This window comes from Tachyglossus aculeatus, chromosome Y4, assembly GCF_015852505.1.
Source record: "Tachyglossus aculeatus isolate mTacAcu1 chromosome Y4, mTacAcu1.pri, whole genome shotgun sequence".
Classification (NCBI taxonomy): domain Eukaryota; kingdom Metazoa; phylum Chordata; class Mammalia; order Monotremata; family Tachyglossidae; genus Tachyglossus; species Tachyglossus aculeatus.
The window spans coordinates 12,647,243-12,672,726 of NC_052096.1; the positions used below are offsets into that span (position 1 = coordinate 12,647,243).

Sequence of the window (25,484 nt, forward strand, 5' to 3'; positions counted from 1 at the left end):
TAATAATAATGGCATTTATTAAGCGCTTACTCCGTGCAAAGCACTGACACTATCGAAAGAACGAGTGGTAATGGGGTTGCGGTGGACCCCCCCCCCCCCCCAAATCCGGTCTCCCCCCGCCCCCATCCCCCAGCCTGCTCAGCACAGAGTCAGCGCTCAATTGGTACGGTTGACCGAATGACCGGATGACTGGATGGGAGACGGTCAGCGTTTCCTCCTCCGCCCCCTCCCCTATTCCGGCTTCCTGCCCCCTCCTCCCTGTGTGGCTGTGAGTCAGCACCCCCCTCCCCAATCCGTCCCCCCCCCCCGCGTCCCCCCCCAACTCCCCACCCCCGGGGAGGGGCCCGGCCCTCGTTGGCAGCGGTGGGCACGGCCCAGACCACCCATAGCCCCCCGACCCCATCCCCATCCCATCCGCCGCCACCACCGTTACCCAAGGGCCCGGATCCTCCTGAACCCCGAGACCCCCTCCCCATCCCGTCCGCTCCCGTCCCCCTTCCTCCCTGGACAGCGGAGAAGGAGGGTCCACCAGGCAGGGGGAGGGGGCGAGGGCAGGGGGACCAGGCCGCGGCCCCCTGCTCTCCCCCCCCTCCCCCGGGCGGGCCGGGGTCCCCGCCATGGATCTGCTGCCCCCCAAGCCCCGGTACAGCCCCCTGAGGAACGAGTCGCTGTCCTCGCTGGACGAGGGGTCCTCGCCGGGGGACCCCAGCCCCAGCCCCACCACGCTCTGCTCCTTCTTCTCCCTCGGGGGCGGCCCGCGGCCGGGGGGGGCCAGGGCCGAGGACTCAGGCCGGACCCCCCGCCCGCCCGCCGGACATCTCCCCCAGGAAATGAGTCGCCTGGGCAGCGGAGGAGGAGGAGGAGGAGGAGGAGGAGGAGGAGGAGGAGGAGGAGGAGGAGGAGGAGGGGGCCGCCGGAACCGGGTGGAAGGAGGCCAGCTCGGCGGCGACGAGTGGACGCGGCACGGCAGCTTCGTCAACAAGCCCAGCCGGGGCTGGCTGCATCCCGACAGCAAAGTCCTGGGGCCCGGGGTCACCTACGTGGTGAGGGTGAGTCTGCCCAGCCATCCATCCATCAGTCGGTCGTATTTACGGAGCGCTCACGGTGTGCGGAGCGCTGGACTGAGCGCTTGGGAAGTCCGAATGGGCAACAGATAGAGACGGGGCCCGGAATCACCTGCGGGGTGAGGGTGGGTCTGCCCATCCGCCCGTCCGTCCGTCAGTCGGTCGTATTTAAGGAGCCCTGACTGTGTGCAGAGCACTGGACTGAGAGCTTAGGAAGTCCGAATGGGCAACAGATAGAGATGAGGCCCGGAGTCACCTACGTGGTGAGGGTGGGTCTGCCCATCCATCTGTCCGTCCGTCAATCGGTCGTATTTGAGCACTGACTGTGTGCGGAGCACTGGACTGAGCGCTTGGGAAGTCTGAATGGGCAACAGATAGAGACGGGGCCCGGAGTCACCTGCGTGGTGAGGGTGGATCTGCCCATCCATCCGTCCGTCCGTCAGTCGGTCATATTTAAGGAGCGCTGACTGTGTGCAGAGCACTGGACTGAGCGCTTGGGAAGTCAGAATCGGCAACAGATAGAGACGGGGCCCGGAATCACCTGCGTGGTGAGGGTGGGTCTGCCCAGCCATCCATCTGTCCGTCTTTTAGTCGTATTTGAGCACTGACTGTGTGCGGAGCACTGGACTGAGCGCTTGGGAAGTCCGAATGGGCAACAGATAGAGACGGGGCCCGGAGTCACCTACGTGGTGAGGGTGGGTCTGCCCATCCGTCAGTCAGTCGTATTTAAGGAGCGGTGACTGTGTGCGGAGCACTGGACTGAGCGCTTGGGAAGTCCGAAGGGGCAACAGACAGAGACGGGGCCCGGAGTCACCTACGGGGTGAGGGTGGGTCTGCCCAGCCGTCCGTCCGTCCGTCAGTCGGTCGTATTTACAGAGCGCTGACCGTCTGTCCATCATTCAGTCGTATTTATTGAGCGCTGACTGTGTGCAGAGCACTGGACTGAGCACTTGGGAAGTCCAAATGGGCAACAGATAGAGACGGGGCCCGGAATCACCTACGTGATGAGGGTGGGTCTGCCCATCCGTCCGTCAGTCGGTCGTATTTAAGGAGCGCTGACTGTGTGCAGAGCACTGGACTGAGCGCTTGGGAAGTCCGAATGGGCAACAGATAGAGACGGGGCCCGGAGTCACCTACGGGGTGAGGGTGGGTCTGCCCAGCCGTCAGTCAGTCGTATTTAAGGAGCGGTGACTGTGTGCGGAGCACTGGACTGAGCGCTTGGGAAGTCCGAAGGGGCAACAGATAGAGACGGGGCCCGGAGTCACCTACGGGGTGAGGGTGGGTCTGCCCAGCCATCCGTCCGTCCGTCAGTCGGTCGTATTTACAGAGCGCTGACCGTCTGTCCATCATTCAGTCGTATTTATTGAGCGCTGACTGTGTGCAGAGCACTGGACTGAGCACTTGGGAAGTCCGAATGGGCAACAGATAGAGACGGGGCCCGGAATCACCTACGTGATGAGGGTGGGTCTGCCCATCCGTCCGTCCGTCAGTCGGTCGTATTTAAGGAGCGCTGACTGTGTGCAGAGCACTGGACTGAGCGCTTGGGAAGTCCGAATGGGCAACAGATAGAGACGGGGCCCGGAGTCACCTACGGGGTGAGGGTGGGTCTGCCCAGCCGCCCGTCCGTCCGTCAGTCGGTCGTATTTAAGGAGCGCTGACTGTGTGCAGAGCACTGGACTGAGCGCTTGGGAAGTCCGAATCGGCAACAGATAGAGACGGGCCAGTACAGTGCTCTGCACATAGCAAGCGCTCAATAAATACAATTGAATGAATGAATGAATGAATGACCCCCAAACCCACCCTCCCCCAAACCCTGCCACCCCTATTCATTCATTCAGTCGTATTCATTGAGTGCTTACTGTGTGCAGAGCACTGGACTAAGCGCTTGGGAAGTACAAGTTGGCAACATATATTCATTCATTCATTCATCCAATCGTATTTATTGAGCACTTACTGTGTGCAGAGCACTGGACTAAGCGCTTGGGAAGGACAAGTTGGCAACATATATTCATTCATTCATTCATTCAATAGTATTTATTGAGCGCTTACTGTATGCAAAGCACCAGACTAAGCGCTTGGGAAGTACAAGTTGGCAACATATATTCATTCATTCATTCATCCAATCGTATTTATTGAGCGCTTACTGTGTGCAGAGCACTGGACTAAGCGCTTGGGAAGTACAAGTTGGCAACATATTCATTCATTCATCCAGTTGTATTTATTGAGCACCTACTGTGTGCAGAGCACTGTACTAAGCACTTGGGAAGTACAAGTTGGCAACATATTCATTCATTCATCCAGTTGTATTTATTGAGCACCTACTGTGTGCAGAGCACTGGACTAAGCACTTGGGAAGTACAAGTTGGCAACATATTCATTCATTCATTCAATCAATCATATTTATTGAGCGCTTACTATGTGCAGAGCACTGGACTAAGCGCTTGGGAAGGACAAGTTGGCAACATATATTCATTCATTCATTCATTCAATTGTATTTATTGAGCGCTTACTGTATGCAAAGCACCAGACTAAGCGCTTGGGAAGTACAAGTTGGCAACATATATTCATTCATTCATTCATCCAATCGTATTTATTGAGCGCTTACTGTGTGCAGAGCACTGGACTAAGCGCTTGGGAAGTACAAGTTGGCAACATATTCATTCATTCATCCAGTTGTATTTATTGAGCACCTACTGTGTGCAGAGCACTGTACTAAGCACTTGGGAAGTACAAGTTAGCAACATATTCATTCATTCATCCAGTTGTATTTATTGAGCACCTACTGTGTGCAGAGCACTGTACTAAGCACTTGGGAAGTACAAGTTGGCAACATATTCATTCATTCATTCAATCAATCATATTTATTGAGCGCTTACTATGTGCAGAGCACTGGACTAAGCGCTTGGGAAGGACAAGTTGGCAACATATATTCATTCATTCATTCATTCAATTGTATTTATTGAGCGCTTACTGTATGCAAAGCACCAGACTAAGCGCTTGGGAAGTACAAGTTGGCAACATATATTCATTCATTCATTCATCCAATCGTATTTATTGAGCGCTTACTGTGTGCAGAGCACTGGACTAAGCGCTTGGGAAGTACAAGTTGGCAACATATTCATTCATTCATCCAGTTGTATTTATTGAGCACCTACTGTGTGCAGAGCACTGTACTAAGCACTTGGGAAGTACAAGTTGGCAACATATTCATTCATTCATCCAGTTGTATTTATTGAGCACCTACTGTGTGCAGAGCACTGTACTAAGCACTTGGGAAGTACAAGTTGGCAACATATTCATTCATTCATTCAATCAATCATATTTATTGAGCGCTTACTATGTGCAGAGCACTGGACTAAGCGCTTGGGAAGGACAAGTTGGCAACATATATTCATTCATTCATTCATTCAATTGTATTTATTGAGCACTTACTGTATGCAGAGCACTGGACTAAGCGCTTGGGAAGTACAAGTTGGCAACATATATTCATTCATTCATTCATCCAATCGTATTTATTGAGTGCTTACTGTGTGCAGAGCACTGGACTAAGCACTTGGGAAGTACAAGTTGGCAACATATTCATTCATTCATCCAATCGTATTTATTGAGCACCTACTGTGTGCAGAGCACTGTACTAAGCACTTGGGAAGTACAAGTTGGCAACATATTCATTCATTCAATCAATCATATTTATTGGGCGCTTACTGTGTGCAGAGCACTGGACTAAGCGCTTGGGAAGTACAAGTTGGCAACATATATTCATTCATTCATTCAATCGTAGAGACGGTCCCTACCCAACAGCGAGCTCACAGTCTAGAAGGGGGAGACAGACAACAAAACAAAGCATATTAACAAAATAAAATAAATATGTACAGATAAAATAAATCAATAAATAGGGTAATAAATCCGTACAAACATATATACATATATACAGGTGCTGTGGGGAGGGGAAGGAGGTAAGGCGGGGGGGATGGGGAGCCCCTAGTAATAATAATAATAATGGCATTTAGTAAGCGTTTACTACGTGCAAAGCACTGACGACTGAAGGAAGGAGTGGTAATGGGGTCGCAGTGGACCCCCCACCCCTGCAAGATGAGGGACCCCCCCCCCCCCCAAAACCCGCTCTCGTTGGGTAGGGACCGTCTCTATCTGTTGCCGACTTGTGCTTCCCAAGCGCTTAGTCCAGTGCTCCGCACACAGGAAGCGCTCAATAAATAGGACGGAATGAAGCAACGGATGGGGCGGTGGTGGGGAGGGAGGGGAAGCCGTTCGGCCCTGGTTTGGGGGGCCGGGGGGGCGGGGGGTCCCTCGCCGGGTTGGGTCTCAGCAGCCCCCTGCCTTGTCTCCAGTACATGGGCTGCGTGGAAGTGCTACAGTCCATGAGGGCCCTGGACTTCAACACTCGGACCCAGGTTACCAGGTGTGTGTTTGTGTGTCCGGCCGGCCGTCCGGCCGGCCGTCCGTCCTGGGGGGCAAAGGACCCAGGGCCCCGGGGGAGGGGGGACGGCGGAGGCGGCCGAGACCCTCCTCCTTCCCCTCAGCCCCCTCTGAGGGGAGCGACGGTGAAGCGGTCCCATCTCTGACCGGTGAGGGGACAGGGCAGGGTTGTGCGTGTCCGTCCATCCGTCCGTCCATCCATCTGTCCGTCCATCCATCCATCCATCCGTCCTGGGGGGCAAGGGACCCAGGGCCCAGGGGGAGGGGGGATGGCAGAGGCGGCGGAGACCCTCCTCCTTCCCCTCAGCCCCCTCTGAGGAGAGCGATGGTGAAGCGGTCCCGTCTCCGACCGGTGAGGGGACGGGGCGGGGGGAGTGTGTGTCCGTCCATCCGTCCGTCCATCCATCTGTCCATCCATCCATCTGTCCTGGGGAACAAGGGACCCAGGGCCCGGGGGTGGTGGGACGGCGGAGGCGGCCGAGACCCTCCTCCTTCCCCTCAGCCCCCTCTGAGGAGAGTGATGGTGAAGCGGTCCCGTCTCCGACCGGTGAGGGGACGGGGCGGGGGGAGTGTGTGTCTGTCCATCTGTCCGTCCATCCGTCCGTCCATCCATCCTGGGGGGCAAGGGACCCAGGGACCCAGAGGAGGGGGGACGGCGGAGGCGGCCGAGACCCTCCTCCTTCCCCTCAGCCCCCTCTGAGGGGAGCGATGGTGAAGCGGTCCCGTCTCCGACTGGTGAAGGGATGGGGCGGGGAGAGTGTGTGTCCATCCATCTGTCCGTCCATCCGTCTAGTCCGTCAGTCCTGGGGGGCAAGGGACCCGGGGCCCCGGGGGAGGGGGGACGGCGGAGGCGGCCGAGACCCTCCTCCTTCCCCTCAGCCCCCTCTGAGGAGAGTGATGGTGAAGCGGTCCTGTCTCCGACTAGTGAGGGGATGGGGCGGGGGGAGTGTGTGTCTGTCCATCCATCCGTCTGTCCATCCATCCATCCATCCATCCACCCGTCCGTCCTGGGGGGCAAGGGACCCAGGGCCCCGGAGGAGGGGGGATGGCGGAGGCGGCCGAGACCCTCCTCCTTCCCCTCAGCCCCCTCTGAGGAGAGCGATGGTGAAGCGGTCCCATCTCCGACCGGTGAGGGGATGGGGCGGGGGGAGTGTGTGTCCGTCCATCCATCCGTCCATCCGTCTGTCCATCCATCTGTCCATCCATCCGTCCGTCCTGGGGGACAAGGGACCCAGGGCCCAGGGGGAGGGGGGATGGCAGAGGAGGCGGAGACCCTCCTCCTTCCCCTCAGCCCCCTCTGAGGAGAGCGATGGTGAAGCGGTCCTGTCTCCGACCGGTGAGGGGACGGGGCGGGGGGAGTGTGTGTCCGTCCATCCGTCCATCTGTCTGTCCATCCATCCGTCCGTCTATCCATCCGTCCATCCTGGGGGGCGGGGGACCCAGGGCCCCGGAGGAAGGGGGACGGCGGAGGCAGCCGAGACCCTCCTCCTTCCCCTCAGCCCCCTCTGAGGAGAGTGATGGTGAAGCGGTCCCGTCTCCGACCAGTGAGGGGACGGGGTGGGGGGAGTGTATGTCCGTCCATCTGCCCATCCATCCGTCTGTCTGTCCATCCATCCATCTGTCTGTCCTGGGGGACAAGAGACCCATGGCCTCCGGGGAGGGGGGATGGCAGAGGCGGCCGAGACCCTCTTCCGTCCCCTCAGCCCCCTCTGAGGAGAGCGATGGTGAAGCGGTCCCATCTCTGTCCGGTGAGGGGATGGGGCGGGGGGTGTGTCCGTCCATCCATCCATCCATCCGTCCATCCATCCATCCGTCCGTCCTGGGGGGCAAGGGACCCATGGCCTCCGGGAAGGGTGGATGGCAGAGGCGGCCGAGACCCTCCTCCTTCCCCTCAGCCCCCTCTGAGGAGAGTGATGGTGAAGCGGTCCCATCTCTGACCGGTGAGGGGACGGGGTGAGGGGGGTGAGTGTCCGCCCATCCATCCGTCCATCCATCCATCCATCCGTCCATCCATCCATCCGTCCTGGGGGACAAGGGACCCAGGGCCTGGGGGGAGGGGGATGGCGGAGGCGGCCAAGACCCTCCTCCTTCCCCTCAGCCCTCTCTGAGGGGAGCGATGGTGAAGCGGTCCCATCTCCGACCGGTGAGGGGACGGGGTGGGGGGAGTGTGTGTCCGTCCATCCATCCATCCGTCTGTCCGTCCATCCATCCGTCCATCCTGGGGGGCAAGGGCCCCAGGGCCCCGGGAGAGGGGCGTGGCGGAGGTGGCCGAGACCCTCCTCCTTCCCCTCAGCCCCCTCTGAGGAGAGCGATGGTGAAGCGGTCCCGTCTCCGACCGGTGAGGGGACGGGGTGGGGGGAGTGTGTGTCCGTCCATCCATCCATCCATCTGTCCGTCCATCCATCCGTCCATCCTGGGGGGCAAGGGACCCATGGCCTCCGGGAAGGGGGGATGGCAGAGGCGGCCGAGACCCTCCTCCTTCCCCTCAGCCCCCTCTGAGGAGAGCGATGGTGAAGCGGTCCCGTCTCCGACCGGTGCGGGGACGGGGCGGGGGCGTGTGGGTGCGTCTGTGAGCTCCCACCCACGACGGTCCCTCACGTCCGGGGGTCCCGGTCCTCCCCTCTCCCCCGCAGAGAGGCCATAGCCCTGGTGTGCGAGGCCGTACCCGGTGCCAAGGCGGCGGTTCGCAGGAGAAAGGTACCGGGGCGAGGGCCCCCCCCACCCCGGGGGGGCTGGGGGAGGCGGACGGGGTGAATCCCGGTGCGGGGCGGACGGTGAGCAGCCCCCCACCCCGCCCAGCCCTGCGGCCGCCCGCTGACCACCATCCTGGGGAGGAACAACCTCCGATTCGCGGGGATGCTCGTCACCCTGACCGTGTCCACCAACAGCCTCAACCTCATGGCCTCCGACTGCAAGCAGGTCAGCCCGGGCGGGCGGCGGGGCCATTGGGGTGCCAGGGGGTCCGGGCACGAAGTGGGAGGGGGGGGAGCAGGCCCGCAGCCTCTCCTGACCCAGCCTCGCCCCCCCGCCGCCTCCAGATCATCGCCAACCACCACATGCAGTCCATCTCCTTTGCCTCCGGTGGGGACCCGGTAAGTGGGATTTCGGGGGGGCCGCGGGCGGGACGGCGCTGGGGAACCGCACGCGCGCCGAGCCGCCCCCCCCGCCTGTTCCGTCACCCCAGGACACGGCCGAGTACGTGGCTTACGTTGCCAAAGATCCCGTCAATCAGAGAGGTAGGGGAGAGGTGTTGGGGCGGGGGGCCGCCCGGAGCGGGGGGCTGAGGGGGGGAGGCGGCGGGGCGGGGGGCCGCCCCGGGGGTCCCACCTGCCCCCTCGCCCGCAGCCTGCCACATCCTGGAGTGCCCGGAGGGCCTGGCGCAGGATGTCATCAGCTCCATCGGCCAGGCCTTCGAGCTGCGCTTCAAGCAGTACCTGAGGCACCCGCCCACCCTCGTCACCCCCCACGACAGGTGGGGACCGGCCCCGGGGGGCTGGGGACTGGGGGGGGGCCGCGGGCTGAGGAAGAGGAGGAGGAGGAGGAGGAGGAGGAGGAGGAGGCGCCCCTCCGCCACAGAGCTGGGGGAAGGAGACCCTCCACGGGGAGGAGGGCGGCCGGAAAAGGGGGCTCCCTGCGTGTGTTGGCATCCCCATCCATTCATTCATTCAATCATATTTATTGAGCACTTACTGTGTGCAGAGCACTGGACTAAGTGCTTGGGAAGGACAAGTTGGCAACATCTAGAGACGGTCCCTATTCACTCATTCATTCAATCGTATCTGTTGAGCGCTTACTGTGTGCACAGCACTGGACTAAGCGCTTGGGAAGGACTAGTTGGCAACACATAGAGACGGTCCCTATTCATTCATTCGTCCATTCAGTCGTATTGAGCGCTTACTGTGTGCAGAGCACTGGACTAAGTGCTTGGGAAGGACAAGTTGGCAACATCTAGAGACGGTCCCTATTCACTCATTCATTCAATCGTATTTGTTGAGCGCTTACTGTGTGCACAGCACTGGACTAAGCGCTTGGGAAGGACTAGTTGGCAACACATAGAGACGGTCCCTATTCATTCATTCGTCCATTCAGTCGTATTGAGCGCTTACTGTGTGCAGAGCACTGGACTAAGCGCTTGGGAAGTCCAAGTTGGCAACATCTAGAGACGGTCCCTATTCATTCATTCATTCAATCGTATTTGTTGAGCGCTTACTGTGTGCAGAGCACTGGACTAAGCGCTTGGAAAGTACAAGTTGGCAACATATAGAGATGGTCCCTATTCATTCATTCAATCGTATTTATTGAGCGCTTACTGTGTGCAGAGCACGAGCACTGGACTAAGCGCTTGGGAAGTCCAAGTTGGCAACATATAGAGACGGTCCCTGTTCATTCATTCGTTCAGTCAATCGTATTTATTGAGCGCTTACTGTGTGCAGAGCAATGGACTAAGCGCTTGGGAAGGACAAGTTGGCAACACATAGAGATGGTCCCTATTCATTCATTCGTCCATTCAGTCGTATTTGTTGAGCACTTACTGTGTGCAGAGCACTGGACTAAGCGCTTGGGAAGGACAAGTTGGCAACACATAGAGAAGGTCCCTATTCATTCATTCGTCCATTCAGTCGTATTTGTTGAGCGCTTACTGTGTGCAGAGCACTGGACTAAGCACATGGGAAGGACAAGTTGGCAACATATAGAGACGGTCCCTATTCATTCATTCATTCAATCGTATTTGTTGAGCACTTACTGTGTGCAGAGCACTGGACTAAACGCTTGGGAAGGACAAGTTGGCAACATATAGAGATGGTCCCTACCCAACAGAGGGCTCACAGCTTAGTACAGTGCTCTGCACACAGTAAGCGCTCAATAAATACGATTGATTGATTGATTGATTAGACCGTGAACCCACTGTTGGGTAGGGACCGTCTCTCTATGTTTCCAACTTGTCCTTCCCAAGCGCTTGGTCCAGTGCTCTGCACACAGTAAGCGCTCAATAAATACGATTGAATGAATAGGGACTGTCTCTACATGTTGCCAACTTGTCCTTCCCAAGCGCTTAGTCCAGTGCTCTGCACACAGTAAGCGCTCAATAAATACAATTGAATGAATAGGGACCGTCTCTCGATGTTGCCAACTTGTCCTTCCCAAGCGCTTAGTCCAGTGCTCTGCACTCAGTAAGCGCTCAATAAATACAATTGAATGAATAGGGACCGTCTCTAGATGTTGCCAACTTGTCCTTCCCAAGCGCTTAGTCCAGTGCTCTGCACACAGTAAGCCCTCAATAAATACGATTGAATGAATAGGGACCGTCTCTCTATGTTACCAACTTGGACTTCCCAAGCGCTTAGTCCAGTGCTCTGCACACAGTAAGCGCTCAGTAGATACGATTGAATGAATAGGGCCCGTCTCTAGATGTTGCCAACTTGGACTTCCCAAGCGCTTAGTCCAGTGCTCTGCACACAGTAAGCGCTCAATAAATACGATTGAATGAATGAATGAACGAATGGATACAAGATACAAGAAGGTTCTTAATCCCCATTTCCCAGATGGGGGAACTGAGGCCCGGAGAAGCGCAGTGACTTGTCCAAAGTCACCCAGCCCGCCAAGGGGCCGCGGCGGGACTAGAACCCACGACCTCTGACTCCCGAGCCCGGGGGCGGGAGAGGTAGAGGAAGGGAAAAGAGGGAAAGGCGGGGAAAGGGAAGGAAGAGCGAGGGAATCCAGCTCCCCACCTCCGCCCCGTCAGGATGGCCGGGTTCGAGGGCTCCGCCTGGGATGAGGAAGAGGAGGAGGAGGAGGAAGAGGAGGAAGAAGACGAGGAGGAACCCCAGGGCCACCAGTATTACAACGACTTCCCCGGGAAGGAGCCCCCCTTGGGCGGCGTCGTGGACATGAGGCTGCGGGACGGGGCCGCGGGACCCCCGCGCCAACCCCCCCCCGGCGGCCCCAACCTCCCGGGGGCCACCCTGGTACGGCGGCGGGGGGCGCGGAGGGCGGCCGGCGGGGACCGGCCCCGGGGGGGAAGGCCCGACTGACCGGAGTCTCCCCCACAGCCCGTCGGACAGCCGAGCGGGGCGGACGGCGACCCGAGGAGACAGCCGGCCCCCGGCCAAGGTGACGGCTCGTCCGCTCGGGAGTCGGCTAAGACGGCGCCGTCCATCGATCAATCCATCGATCGATCGATCGTATTTAATTTTTAGACCGTGAGCCCACTGCTGGGTAGGGCCCGTCTCTAGATGTCGCCAACTTGTCCTTCCCAAGCGCTTAGTCCAGTGCTCTGCGCACTGTAAGCGCTCAATAAATACGATTGATTGATTGATTTAATATAATAATGGCATTTAGGAAGCGCTTGCTATGTGCCAAGCACTGTTCTAAGCACTGGGATAGGTACAGGGTGATCAGGTTGTCCCACGTGGGGCTCCCAGCCGTTTGCCAGATGAGGGAACTGAGGCCCAGAGAAGTGAAGTGACTTGCCCAAAGTCACACAGCTGACAGGTCTCCCCCTTCTAGACCGTGAGCCCACTGTTGGGTAGGGACCGTCTCTAGATGTTGCCAACTTGTCCTTCCCAAGCGCTTAGTCCAGTGCTCCGCACACAGTAAGCACTCAATAAATACGATTGATTGATTGATTTAATGTAATAATGATAATAATAATAATGGCATTTAGTAAGCGCTTACTATGTGCCAAGCACTGTTCTAAGCACTGGGATAGGTACAGGGTGATCAGGTTGTCCCAGGTGGGGCTCACAGTCCTCATCCCCGTTTTCCAGATGAGGGAACTGAGGCCCAGAGAAGTGAAGTGACTTGCCCAAAGTCACACAGGTGGCAGGTCTCCCCCTTTTAGACTGGGAGCCCACTGTTGGGTAGGGAATGTCTCTATATGTTGCCAACTTGGACTTCCCAAGCGCTTAGTCCAGTGCTCCGCGCACTGTAAGCGCTCAATAAATACGATTGATTGATTGATTTAATATAATAATGGCATTTAGGAAGCGCTTACTATGTGCCAAGCACTGTTGTAAGCACTGGGATAGGTACAAGGTGATCAGGTTGTCCCACGTGGGGCTCCCAGTCGTCATCCCCATTTTCCAGTTGAGGGAACTGAGGCCCATCATCATCATCAATCGTATTTATTGAGCGCTTACTGTGTGCAGAGCACTGTACTAAGCGCTTGGGAAGTACAAATTGGCAACATAGAGAGACAGTCCCTGCCCAACAGTGGGCTCACAGTCTAAAAGGGGGCTCACAGTCTAAAAGGCCCAGAGAAGTGAAGTGACTTGCCCAAAGTCACACAGGTGGCAGGTCTCCCCCTTTTAGACTGGGAGCCCACTGTTGGGTAGGGACCGTCTCTATCTGTCGCCAACTTGTCCTTCCCAAGCGCTTAGTCCAGTGCTCCGCGCACTGTAAGCGCTCAATAAATACGATTGATTGATTGATTTAATATAATAATGGCATTTAGGAAGCGCTTACTATGTGCCAAGCACTGTTGTAAGCACTGGGATAGGTACAGGGTGATCAGGTTGTCCCACGTGGGGCTCCCAGTCTTCATCCCCGTTTTCCAGATGAGGGAACTGAGGCCCAGAGAAGTGAAGTGTCTTACCCAAAGTCACACAGGTGGCAGGTCTCCCCCTTTTAGACTGTGAGCCCACTGTTGGGTAGGGACCGTCTCTATATGTTGCCAACTTGGACTTCCCGAGCGCTTAGTACAGTGCTGTGCACACAGTAAGTGCTCAATAAATATGATTGATTGATTGAATGTAACAATAATAATAATAATAATGGCATTTATTAAGCGCTTACTATGTGCAAAGCACTGTTCTAAGCACTGGGATGGATACAAGGTGATCGGGTTGTCCCACGTGGGGCTCCCAGTCTTCATCCCCATTTTCCAGATGAGGTCACCGAGGCCCAGAGAAGTGAAGTTTATTGCCCAAAGTCACACAGGTGACAAGTGGCAGAGCCGGGATTTGAACCCGTGACCTCTGACTCATCCACTGAGCCACGCTGCTATTTATCGAGCGCTTACTGTGTGCAGGGCACTGGACTAAGCGCTCGGGAAGTCCAAGTTGGCAACATAGAGAGACGGTCCCTACCCAACAGCGGGCTCACCCGTCCAGAAGTCCTCTCCCAAGCGCTTAGTACAGTGCCCGCCCTGAACATAGTCTGTATCTGCTTATGTCAGGGACCGTCTTTATATGTTGCCAGCTTGTACTTCCTAAGCGCTTAGTCCAGTGCTCTGCACACAGTAAGCGCTCAATAAATACGATTGAATGAATGAATGAGTGTCCAACATGTCTATATGTTGCTAACTTGTACTTCCCAAGCGCTTAGTACAGTGCTGTGCGCACAGTAAGCGCTCAATAAATACGACTGATTGATTGATTAGAAGGGGGAAGGGGGCGGTCAAGCCCAAACGCCCCCGCAACCCGCCGTTCGCTCAGTCGTATTTATCGGGCGCTTGCTGTGTGCGCTTAGTACAGTGCTTTGACGGCTTAATAAACGCCGCCGTATTACTAAGCGCTCGGGAAGGAAGAGCCGGCAACATAAGGGGGAGACGGACGACGGAACGAGACATGTGGACGGGGGTCAAGTCGTCCAAACAAACCCAGACCCCTCCTTCCCCTCCCCACAGCACCTGTATATATATATATATATATATATATATATATATATATATATACATATATATATATATATATACACATATATATATACATATATACATATATATACACATATATATACACACATATATACATATATATGCATGTATATATATGTATACATATATACATATATATACATATATATATACATGCATATATATGTATATATGTGTGTATATATATGTATATATGTATTTATTACTCTATTTTATTTGTACATATTTATTCTATTGATTTTATTGTGTTAGTACGTTCTGTTTTGTTGCCCGTCTCCCCCTTCTAGACTGTGAGCCCGCTGTCGGGTAGGGACCGTCTCTCTACAATAATGATGGTGTTTGTTAAGCGCCTACTACGTGCCAAGCACTGTTCTAAGCGCCGGGGAGGTGACAAGGTGATCAGGCTGTCCCCCGTGGGGCTCCCAGTCTTCATCCCCATTTGACAGATGAGGTCACTGAGGCCCAGAGAATAATAATAATGATAATAATGGCATTTATTAAGCGCTTACTACGTGCAAAGCACTGTTCTAAGCGCTGGGGGAGGTTACAACGTGATCAGGTTGTCCCACGGGGGGGCTCACAGTCTTCATCCCCATTTTACAGACGAGGTAACTGAGGCCCAGAGAAGTGAAGTGACTGGCCCAAAGTCGCACAACTGGCAGTCGGCAGAGCCGGGATTTGAACCCATGGCTTCTGACTCCAAAACCCGGGCTCTTTCCCACTGAGCCACGCTGCTTCTCCAATCAATCGTATTTATTGAGCGCTTACTATGTGCAGAGCACTGTACTAAGCGCTTGGGAAGTACAAATTGGCAACACATAGAGACAGTCCCTACCCAACAGTGGGCTCACAGTCTAAAAGGGGGAGACAGAGAACAGAACCAAACATACCAACAAAATAAAATAAATAGGATAGAAATGTACAAGTAGAATAAATACATAAATAAATAAATAAATAAATAGAGTAATAAATATGTAAAGTGAAGTGACTTGCCCAGAGTCACCCAGCTGACAAGTGGCGGAGCCGGGACTTGAACCCATGACCTCCGTGTTGCCAACGTGGACTTCCCCGGCGCTTAGTCCAGCGCTCTGCACACAGTAAGCGCTCGATAAATACGACGGAATGAATGAATGAATTCAGTCATATTTATCGAGCACTTGCTGTGTGCAGAGCGCTGTACTGAGCGCTTGGGAAAGACAAGTCGGCAACATAGAGAGACGGTCCCTACCCACCGGCGGGCTCGCAGTCTAGAAGGGAGAGACGGACGACGAAACAAAAGCTATTAACACAATAAAATCAATAGACTAAATATGTACAAATAAAATCAATAGGTTCAATGGGTTCAAATCCCCCTTTTAGACTGTGAGCCCACCGTTGGGCAGGGACTGTCTCTCTATGTTGCCAACTTGGACTTCCCAAGCGCTTAGTACAGTGCTGTGCACACAGTAAGCGCTCAATAAATACGATTGATGATGATGATCATCATCATCATCATCAATAGATAATAGAATAGATAATAATAGAATAGAATAGAATAGATATGATGATGACGAGACGAACCAGGCGGACGGGTGTCAAGCCGTCCAAACAAACAGAACAGCCCCGACAGCCGAACCCGGCGGGTTCGTTTGTTCCCTGGCATTTGTTAAGCGCTCACTATGTGCAAAGCACTGTTCTAAGCGCTATTCCATTCATTTTATTTTGTGAGTATGTTTGGTCTTGTTCTCCGTCTCCCCCTTTTAGACTGTGAGCCCACTGTTGGGTAGGGACCGTCTCTAGATAATAATAATAATAATAATGGCATTTATTAAGCGTTTACTATGTGCAAAGCGCTGGGGAGGATACAAGGTGATCAGGTTGTCCCCCGGGGGGCTCCCAGTCTTCATCCCCATTTTCCAGATGAGGGAACTGAGACACAGAGAAGTGAAGCGACTTGCCCAAAGTCACCCAGCTGACAATTGGCAGCGCCAGGATTTGAACCCTTGACCTCTGACTCCAAAGCCTGGGCTCCTTTCACTGAGCCCCGCTGCTTCTCTGTTGTATCTCCCCAAGCACTTAGTGGCACATGGTAAGCGCTTGTTGCCAACTTGGACTTCCCAAGCGCTTAGTCCGGCGCTCTGCACACAGTAAGCGCTCGATAAATACGATTGATGGTGATGATGATGATGCAGGGGGCGGGAGGGGGGAATACGGAGTAATCAGGCTGCGCCACGTGGGGCTCACAGTCTTAACCCCATTTTGCAGAGGGGTAAACCGAGGCTCAGAGAAGTGAAGCGACTGGCCCAAGGTCACCCAGCGGGTTGATTTGGTTTTCTGCCCCGTCCCCTCTTCCCCGACTAGGCCGGGACGTGTTCGACGACCCGTCTTACGTCAACGTCCAGCACCTGGACAAAGCGCGGCCGGGGGGCGGCCCTCCCACCCCCACCGACGGCGGTGCCACGCGGGACCTCTTCGACATGAGTGAGGATCCCCCCCGAATCCCGTCCCCCATCCCACCCGGGATTTCCCCTCCCAGTTTTCCGAGGCTCGGAGAGGCGGATCCCCCTTTCAGACTGGGAGCCCACTGTTGGGTAGGGCCTGTCTCTAGATGTTGCCGATTTGTACTTCCCAAGCGCTTAGTACAGTGCTCTGCACATAGTGAGCGCTCAATAAATACGATTGATGAGGATGATCAGTCAATCAATCATCATCATCAATCGTATTTATTGAGCGCTTACTGTGTGCAGAGCACTGGACTAAGGCAAAGCGACTCTTTGTACATATTTATGTAAGCGCTCAATAAATACGATTGATGATGATGATGATCAATCAGTCAATCATCATCATCAATCGTATTTATTGAGTGCTTACTGTGTGCAGAGCACTGGACTAAGGCGAAGCGACTGTTTGGACATGTTTATTACTCTATTTTACTTGTACATATCTATTCTATTTCTTTTATTTTGTCAGTATGTTTGGTTTTGTTCTCCGTCTCCCCCTTTTAGACTGGGAGCCCACTGTTGGGTAGGGCCTGTCTCTAGATGTTGCCGATTTGTACTTCCCAAGCGCTTAGTCCAGTGCTCCGCACACAGTAAGCGCTCAATAAATACGATTGATGATGATCAATCAATCAATCATCATCATCATCATCAATCGTATTTATTGAGCGCTTACTGTGTGCAGAGCACTGGACTAAGGCAAAGCAACTGTACATATTTATGTAAGCGCTCAATAAATACGATTGATGATGATGATCAACCAATCAATCATCATCAATCGTATTTATTGAGCGCTTACTGTGTGCAGAGCACTGGACTAAGGCGAAGCGACTGTTTGGACATGTTTATTACTCTATTTTACTTGTACATATCTATTCTATTTCTTTTATTTTGTCAGTATGTTTGGTTTTGTTCTCCGTCACCCCCTTTTAGACTGTGAGCCCACTGTTGGGTAGGGACTGTCTCTAGATGTTGCCAACTTGGACTTCCCAAGCGCTTAGTACAGTGCTCCGCACACAGTAAGCGCTCAATAAATACGATTGATGATGATGCTAATGATTTATTAGAGAAGTGATATTATTATATCACCATAATTGTATATAATATATAATATATTGAATAATAGGAGGGAACTGAGGCCCGGAGAAGAATCATAGCACGATGGCATTTATTAGAGAAGTGATATTATTATATCAATCACTATAATGATGTAGAGTATATTAATGATATCATTTATTAGAAAAGCGAAGTGACTTGCCCAGGGTCACCCAGCAGACAAGGGGCAGGGCTGGGATTAGGACCCAGAGAATAATCATTATACGATGGTATTTATTAGAGAAGTGATATTATTATATCAGTATAATTATATAGAATATATTATATATTAAATAATACGAGGGAACGGATATATGAATTATATATTAAATAATGTGAGGGAACTGAGGCCCAGGGGATAATCATTATACGATGGCATTTATTAGAGAAGTGATATTATTATATCAGTATAATTATATAGAATATATTATATATTAAATAATACGAGGGAACAGATATATGAATTATATATTAAATAATATGAGGGAACTGAGGCCCAGGCGATAATCATAATATGATGGCATTTATTAGAGAAGTGATATTTATATCACTATAATTGTATATAATATATTGAATAATAGGAGGGAACTGAGGCCCAGAGGATAATCATAATATGTGGCATTTATTAGTGAAGTGATATTATTATATCAATCACTATAATGATATAGAGTATATTAATGATTTCATTCATTAGAGAAGCAAAGTGATTTGACCAGGGTCACCCAGCAGGCAAGGGGCAGGGCCGGGATTGGAACCCAGAGAATAATCATAATACGATGGCATTTATTAGAGAAGTGATATTATTATATCAGTATAATTATATAGAATATATTATATATTAAATAATACGAAGGAACAGATATATGAATTATATATTAAATAATATGAGGGAACTGAGGCCCTATTATATCAATCACTATAATGACATAGAATATATTAATGATATTTATTAGAGAAGCAAAGTGACTTGCCCAGGGTCACCCAGCAGGCAAGGGGCAGGACCGGGATTGGAACCCAGAGAATAATCATAATACGATTGCATTTATTAGAGAAGTGATATTATTATATCATTATAATTATATAGAACATATTATATATTAAATAATACGAGGGAACTGATATATTAATTATATATTAAATAATGTGAGGGAGCTGAGGCCCAGGGGATAATCATAATACAATGGCATTTATTAGAGAAGTGATATTATTATATCACTATAATTGTATATAATATATTGAATAATAGGAGGGAACTGAGGCCCAGAGGATAATCAGAATATGGTGGCATTTATTAGTGAAGTGATATTATTATTATCAATCACTATAATGATATAGAGTATATTAATGATTTCATTCATTAGAGAAGCAAAGTGACTTGACCAGGGTCACCCAGCAGGCAAGGAGCAGGGCCGGGATTGGAACCCAGAGAATAATCATAATACGATGGCATTTATCAGAGAAGTGATATTATTATATCACTATAATTATATAGAATATATTATATATTAAACAATATGAGGGAACTGATATATGAATTATATATTAAATAATATGATGGAACTGAGGCCCTATTTTATCAATCACTATAATGATATAGAGTATATTAATGATTTCATTTATTAGAGAAGCGAAGTGCCCGGGGTCACCCAGCAGGCAAGGGGCAGGACCGGGATTGGAACCCAGAGAATAATCATAATACGATGGCATTTATTAGAGAAGTGATATTATTATATCATTATACTTATATAGAACATATTATATATTAAATAATATGAGGGGACTGATATATTAATTATATATTAAATAATGTGAGGGAACTGAGGCCCAGGGGATAATCATAATACGATGGCATTTATTACAGAAGTGATATTATTATATCAATCACTATAAGGATATAGAATACATTAATGATATCATTTATTAGAGAAGCGAAGTGACTTGCCCGGGGTCACCCAGCAGGCAAGGGGCAGGACCGGGATTGGAACCCAGAGAATAATCATAATATGATGGCATTTATTAGAGAAGTGATATTATTATATCAGTATAATTATATAGACTATATTATATATTAAATAATACGAAGGAACAGATATATGAATTATATATTAAATAATATGAGGGAACTGAGGCCCTATTATATCAATCACTATAATGACATAGAATATATTAATGATATTTATTAGAGAAGCGAAGTGACTTGCCCGGGGTCACCCAGCAGGCAAGGGGCAGGGCCGGGATTGGAACCCAGAGACTAATCATAATACGATGGCATTTATTAGAGAAGTGATATTATTATATCAGTATAATTATATAGAACATATTAGATATTAAATAATATGAGTGAACTGATGTATTAATTCTATATTAAATAATGTGAGGGAACTGAGGCCCAGGGGATAATCATAATACGATGGCATTTATTACAGAAGTGATATTATTATATCAATCACTATAAGGATATAGAATACATTAATGATATCATTTATTAGAGAAGCGAAGTGACTTGCCCGGGGTCACCCAGCAGGCAAGGGGCAGGGCCGGGATTGGAACCCAGAGAATAATCATAATACGATGGCATTTATTAGAGAAGTGATATTATTATATCAGTATAATTATATAGACTATATTATATATTAAATAATACGAAGGAACAGATATATGAATTATATATTAAATAATATGAGGGAACTGAGGCCCTATTATATCAATCACTATAATGACATAGAATATATTAATGATATTTATTAGAGAAGCAAAGTGACTTGCCCAGGGTCACCCAGCAGGCAAGGGGCAGGGCCGGGATTGGATCCCAGAGAATAATCATAATACGATTGCATTTATTAGAGAAGTGATATGATTTTATCATTATAATTATATAGAACATATTATATATTAAATAATATGAGGGAACTGATATATTAATTATATATTAAATAATGTGAGGGAGCTGAGGCCCAGGGGATAATCATAATACGATGGCATTTATTAGAGAAGTGATATTATTATATCAATCACTATAAGGATATAGAATACATTAATGATATCATTTATTAGAGAAGCGAAGTGACTTGCCCGGGGTCACCCAGCAGGCAAGGGGCAGGGCCGGGATTGGAACCCAGAGAATAATCATAATACGATGGCATTTATTAGAGAAGTGATATTATTATATCAGTATAATTATATAGACTATATTATATATTAAATAATACGAAGGAACAGATATATGAATTATATATTAAATAATATGAGGGAACTGAGGCCCTATTATATCAATCACTATAATGACATAGAATATATTAATGATATTTATTAGAGAAGCAAAGTGACTTGCCCAGGGTCACCCAGCAGGCAAGGGGCAGGGCCGGGATTGGATCCCAGAGAATAATCATAATACGATTGCATTTATTAGAGAAGTGATATTATTTTATCATTATAATTATATAGAACATATTATATATTAAATAATACGAGGGAACTGATATATTAATTATATATTAAATAATATGATGGAACTGAGGCCCTATTATATCAATCACTATAATGATATAGAGTATATTAATGATTTCATTTATTAGAGAAGCGAAGTGACTTGCCCGGGGTCACCCAGCAGGCAAGGGGCAGGGCCGGGATTGGAACCCAGAGACTAATCATAATACGATGGCATTTATTAGAGAAGTGATATTATTATATCAGTATAATTATATAGAACATATTAGATATTAAATAATATGAGTGAACTGATGTATTAATTCTATATTAAATAATGTGAGGGAACTGAGGCCCAGGGGATAATCATAATACGATGGCATTTATTACAGAAGTGATATTATTGTATCACTATAATTGTATATAGTATATTGAATAATAGGAGGGAACTGAGGCGCAGAGAATAATCATAATACGATGGCATTTATTAGAGAAGTGATATTATTATGTCATTATAATTATATATAACATATTATATATTAAATAATACGAGTGAACTGATCTAGGGATTCTATATTAAATAATATGAGGGAACTGAGGCCCAGGGGATAATCATAATACGATGGCGTAATACGACGGCGTCGCCCCTCTCCCCAGAGCCCTTCGAGGACGCCCTGCGGACCCCGGCGCCCGGGCCGGGGGCGTCCATGGAGGAGCAGCTGCGCCAGGAGGCCTGGTTCCACGGCAAGATGAGCCGCCGCGACGCCGAGCAGCAGCTGCGCCTCAACGGGGACTTCCTGGTGCGCGAGAGCATCACCACCGCCGGCCAGTACGTGCTCACCGGCCTGCAGGGTGGACAGCCCCGACACCTGCTCCTCATCGACCCCGAGGGGGTGGTGAGTGCGGGACCGGCGGGCGGGGGGGACCGGACCGCACGCGGAGGCCCTCATCATCACTATATTATCATCATTATCATCAATCAATCAATCAGTCGTCTTTATTGAGCGCTTACTGTGTGCAGAGCACTGGACTAAGCGCTTAGTACTTAGTACTTCCCTGGGCCTCAGTGACCTCCTCTGTAAAATGGGGATGAAGACCGGGAGCCCCCCGTGGGACAACCTGATCACCTTGTAGCCTCCCCGGTGCTTAGAACAGGGCTTGGCACATAGTAAGCGCTTAATGAATGCCATCATTTTTATTATCATTATTATATAGAGACAGTCCCTACCCGACGGCGGGCTCACAGTCTAAAAGGGGGAGACGGAGAACAAAACCACACGTATTAACAAAATAAAAGAAATAGAATAGATATGTACAAGTAAAATAAATAAAGAGTAATAAATCTGTAGAAACATATATACAGGTGCTGTGGGGAAGGGAAGGAGGTAAGAAGGGGGGATGGACGAGGAGGAGAGGAAGGAAGGGGATAAAGACGATGGACTGAATGAATGAATGTCAATCCATCCATCGTATTTCTTGACTGAACCGACGATGGAATGAATGAATGAATGTCAATCCGTCCATCGTATTTCTTGACTGAACCGACGATGGAATGAATGAATGAATGTCAATCCCTCCATCGTATTTCTTGACTGAACCGATGATGGAATGAATGAATGAATGTGAATCCCTACATCGTATTTCTTGACTGAACCGACGATGGACTGAATGAATGAATGTCAATCCATCCATCGTATTTCTTGACTGAACCGACGATGGAATGAATGAATGAATGTCAATCCGTCCATCGTATTTCTTGACTGAACCAACGATGGAATGAATGAATGAATGTCAATCCGTCCATCGTATTTCTTGACTGAACCGATGATGGAATGAATGAATGAATGTGAATCCCTACATCGTATTTCTTGACTGAACCGACGATGGGATGAATGAATGAATGTCAATCCCTCCGTCGTATTTCTTGACTGAACCGACGATGGAATGAATGAATGAATGTCAATCCCTCCGTCGTATTTCTTGACTGAACCGACGATGGAAGGAATGAATGAATGTCAATCCCTCCATCGTATTTCTTGACTGAACCGACGATGGAAGGAATGAATGAATGAATGTCAATCCCTCCATCGTATTTCTTGACTGAACCGACGATGGAAGGAATGAATGAATGTCAATCCCTCCGTCGTATTTCTTGACTGAACCGACGATGGAATGAATGAATGAATGTCAATCCCTCCGTCGTATTTCTTGACTGAACCGACGATGGAATGAATGAATGAATGTCAATCCCTCCGTCGTATTTCTTGACTGAACCGACGGTGGAATGAATGAATGAATGTCAATCCCTCCGTCGTATTTCTTGACTGAACCGACGATGGAATGAATGAATGAATGTCAATCCCTCCATCGTATTTCTTGACTGAACCGACGATGGAAGGAATGAATGAATGTCAATCCCTCCATCGTATTTCTTGACTGAACCGACGATGGAATGAATGAATGTCAATCCCTCCATCGTATTTCTGGACTGAACCGACGATGGAAGGAATGAATGAATGTCAATCCCTCCATCGTATTTCTGGACTGAACCGACGATGGAATGAATGAATGAATGTCAATCCCTCCGTCGTATTTCTTGACTGAACCGACGATGGAATGAATGAATGAATGTCAATCCCTCCGTCGTATTTCCTGACTGAACCGACGATGGAAGGAATGAATGAACGTCAATCCCTCCGTCGTATTTCTTGACTGAACCGACGATGGAAGGAATGAATGAATGTCAATCCCTCCGTCGTATTTCTTGACTGAACCGACGATGGACTGAATGAATGAACGTCAATCCCTCCATCGTATTTCTTGACTGAACCGACGATGGAATGAATGAATGAATGTCAATCCCTCCGTCGTATTTCTTGACTGAACCGACAATGGAATGAATGAATGAATGTCAATCCCTCCATCGTATTTCTGGACTGAACCGACGATGGAAGGAATGAATGAATGTCAATCCCTCCGTCGTATTTCTTGACTGAACCGACGATGGACTGAATGAATGAACGTCAATCCCTCCATCGTATTTCTTGACTGAACCGACGATGGACTGAATGAATGAATGTCAATCCCTCCGTCGTATTTCTTGACTGAACCGACGATGGAATGAATGAATGAATGTCAATCCCTCCGTCGTATTTCTTGACTGAACCGACGATGGACTGAATGAATGAATGTCAATCCCTCCGTCGTATTTCCTGACTGAACCGACGATGGAATGAATGAATGAACGTCAATCCCTCCGTCGTATTTCTCGACCGAACCGAGCGAACGGTGTGGCCCTCCCCCAGGTGCGGACGAAGGACCACCGCTTCGAGAGCGTGGGCCACCTCATCAGCTACCACATGGACAATCGGCTGCCCATCATCTCGGCCGGCAGCGAGCTGTGCCTGCAGCAGGCCGTGGAGCGGAGGCACTGACCCGCCGAGCCCCCCGGGCCGGGGGAGCGGGAGAAGGTCGGGGGTCCCGGGGACTGTTGTTGGCATCAGTGTACAGACATCTCCCCTCGCCCCCCGCCGCCGCCCCTCCTTCGCTGTTGCAACCTCGTGCCTTCAACCGGATTTGATGCAAAGAGTTTCCCCTCCACACGCGGGTCCCCCCCATCCTCCCCTCCGGCCCGTTGGCCCGTTGCATGCGCGTTATAACCGAAACCAAAGTGTTTCCCTCCGTCTCCGTCGTCTCCCCCAGCCCCGTGGGCTTCGGGGATCCCCCCCTGCCCTCGCGTCCCCCCCGAAAAACCCCGCCACCGAGTCACGGGTCTCACTTATACCAAAGGGAATGGAACTCATTAAATGTATTTCTTCTACGAAGCCCCGGCCTGATGCGGACCCTGTGAGAGAGACAGAGAGACGGTGTGTGTGATTGTGTGTGTCTGCGTGCCTTCTATCAATCAATCAATCGTATTTATTGAGCGCTTACTGTGTGCAGAGCACTGGACTGAGCGCTTGGGAAGGACGTCGGCAACACGTAGAGACGGTCCCTACCCGACAGCGGGCTCACAGTCTGTGAGCCCGCTGTCGGGTAGGGGCCGTCTCTCGATGTTGCCAACTTGGACTTCCCGAGCGCTTGGTACAGTAAGCGCTCAATAAATACGAGTGAATGAATGAATGAATGAATGAATGGCCTGATGCGGACCCTGTGAGACACGGTGCGTTTGTGTGTGGGGGTCTGCGTGCCTTCTAGACGGTGAGCCCGCTGTCGGGTAGGGACCGTCTCTCCATGTTGCCAACTTGGACTTCCCAAGCGCTTAGTACAGTGTGGCTCAATGGAAAGAGCCCGGGCTTGGGAGTCCGAGGTCATGAGTTCAAATCCCGG

At 50.4% G+C, this 25,484-nt stretch overlaps 1 protein-coding gene across 1 annotated transcript; it reads left to right on the plus strand.

Moving 5' to 3' along the window:
* The first annotated feature begins 399 nt into the window (after positions 1 to 399).
* Positions 400 to 24,979, plus strand: SHC1 (SHC adaptor protein 1). The gene is made up of 12 exons (XM_038768936.1): positions 400 to 1,049; positions 5,414 to 5,484; positions 8,135 to 8,198; positions 8,301 to 8,420; positions 8,540 to 8,593; positions 8,686 to 8,737; positions 8,847 to 8,973; positions 11,245 to 11,467; positions 11,552 to 11,612; positions 16,498 to 16,617; positions 21,813 to 22,051; positions 24,461 to 24,979. Exons 1-12 carry the CDS (start codon positions 618 to 620, stop codon positions 24,587 to 24,589), a joined length of 1,692 nt encoding a protein of 563 aa, XP_038624864.1. The 5' UTR covers positions 400 to 617; the 3' UTR covers positions 24,590 to 24,979.
* Positions 24,980 to 25,484: the final 505 nt, after the last annotated feature.

Coding starts and splice junctions, on each gene's coding strand:
- SHC1 (XM_038768936.1), top strand. CDS start 618: ATGGATCTGCTGCCCCCCAAGCCCCGGTACAGCCCCCTGAGGAACGAG. Junction 8,421..8,539: donor TGGCCTCCGACTGCAAGCAG/GTCAGCCCGGGC, acceptor CGCCGCCTCCAG/ATCATCGCCAACCACCACAT. Junction 11,613..16,497: donor ACAGCCGGCCCCCGGCCAAG/GTGACGGCTCGT, acceptor TTCCCCGACTAG/GCCGGGACGTGTTCGACGAC.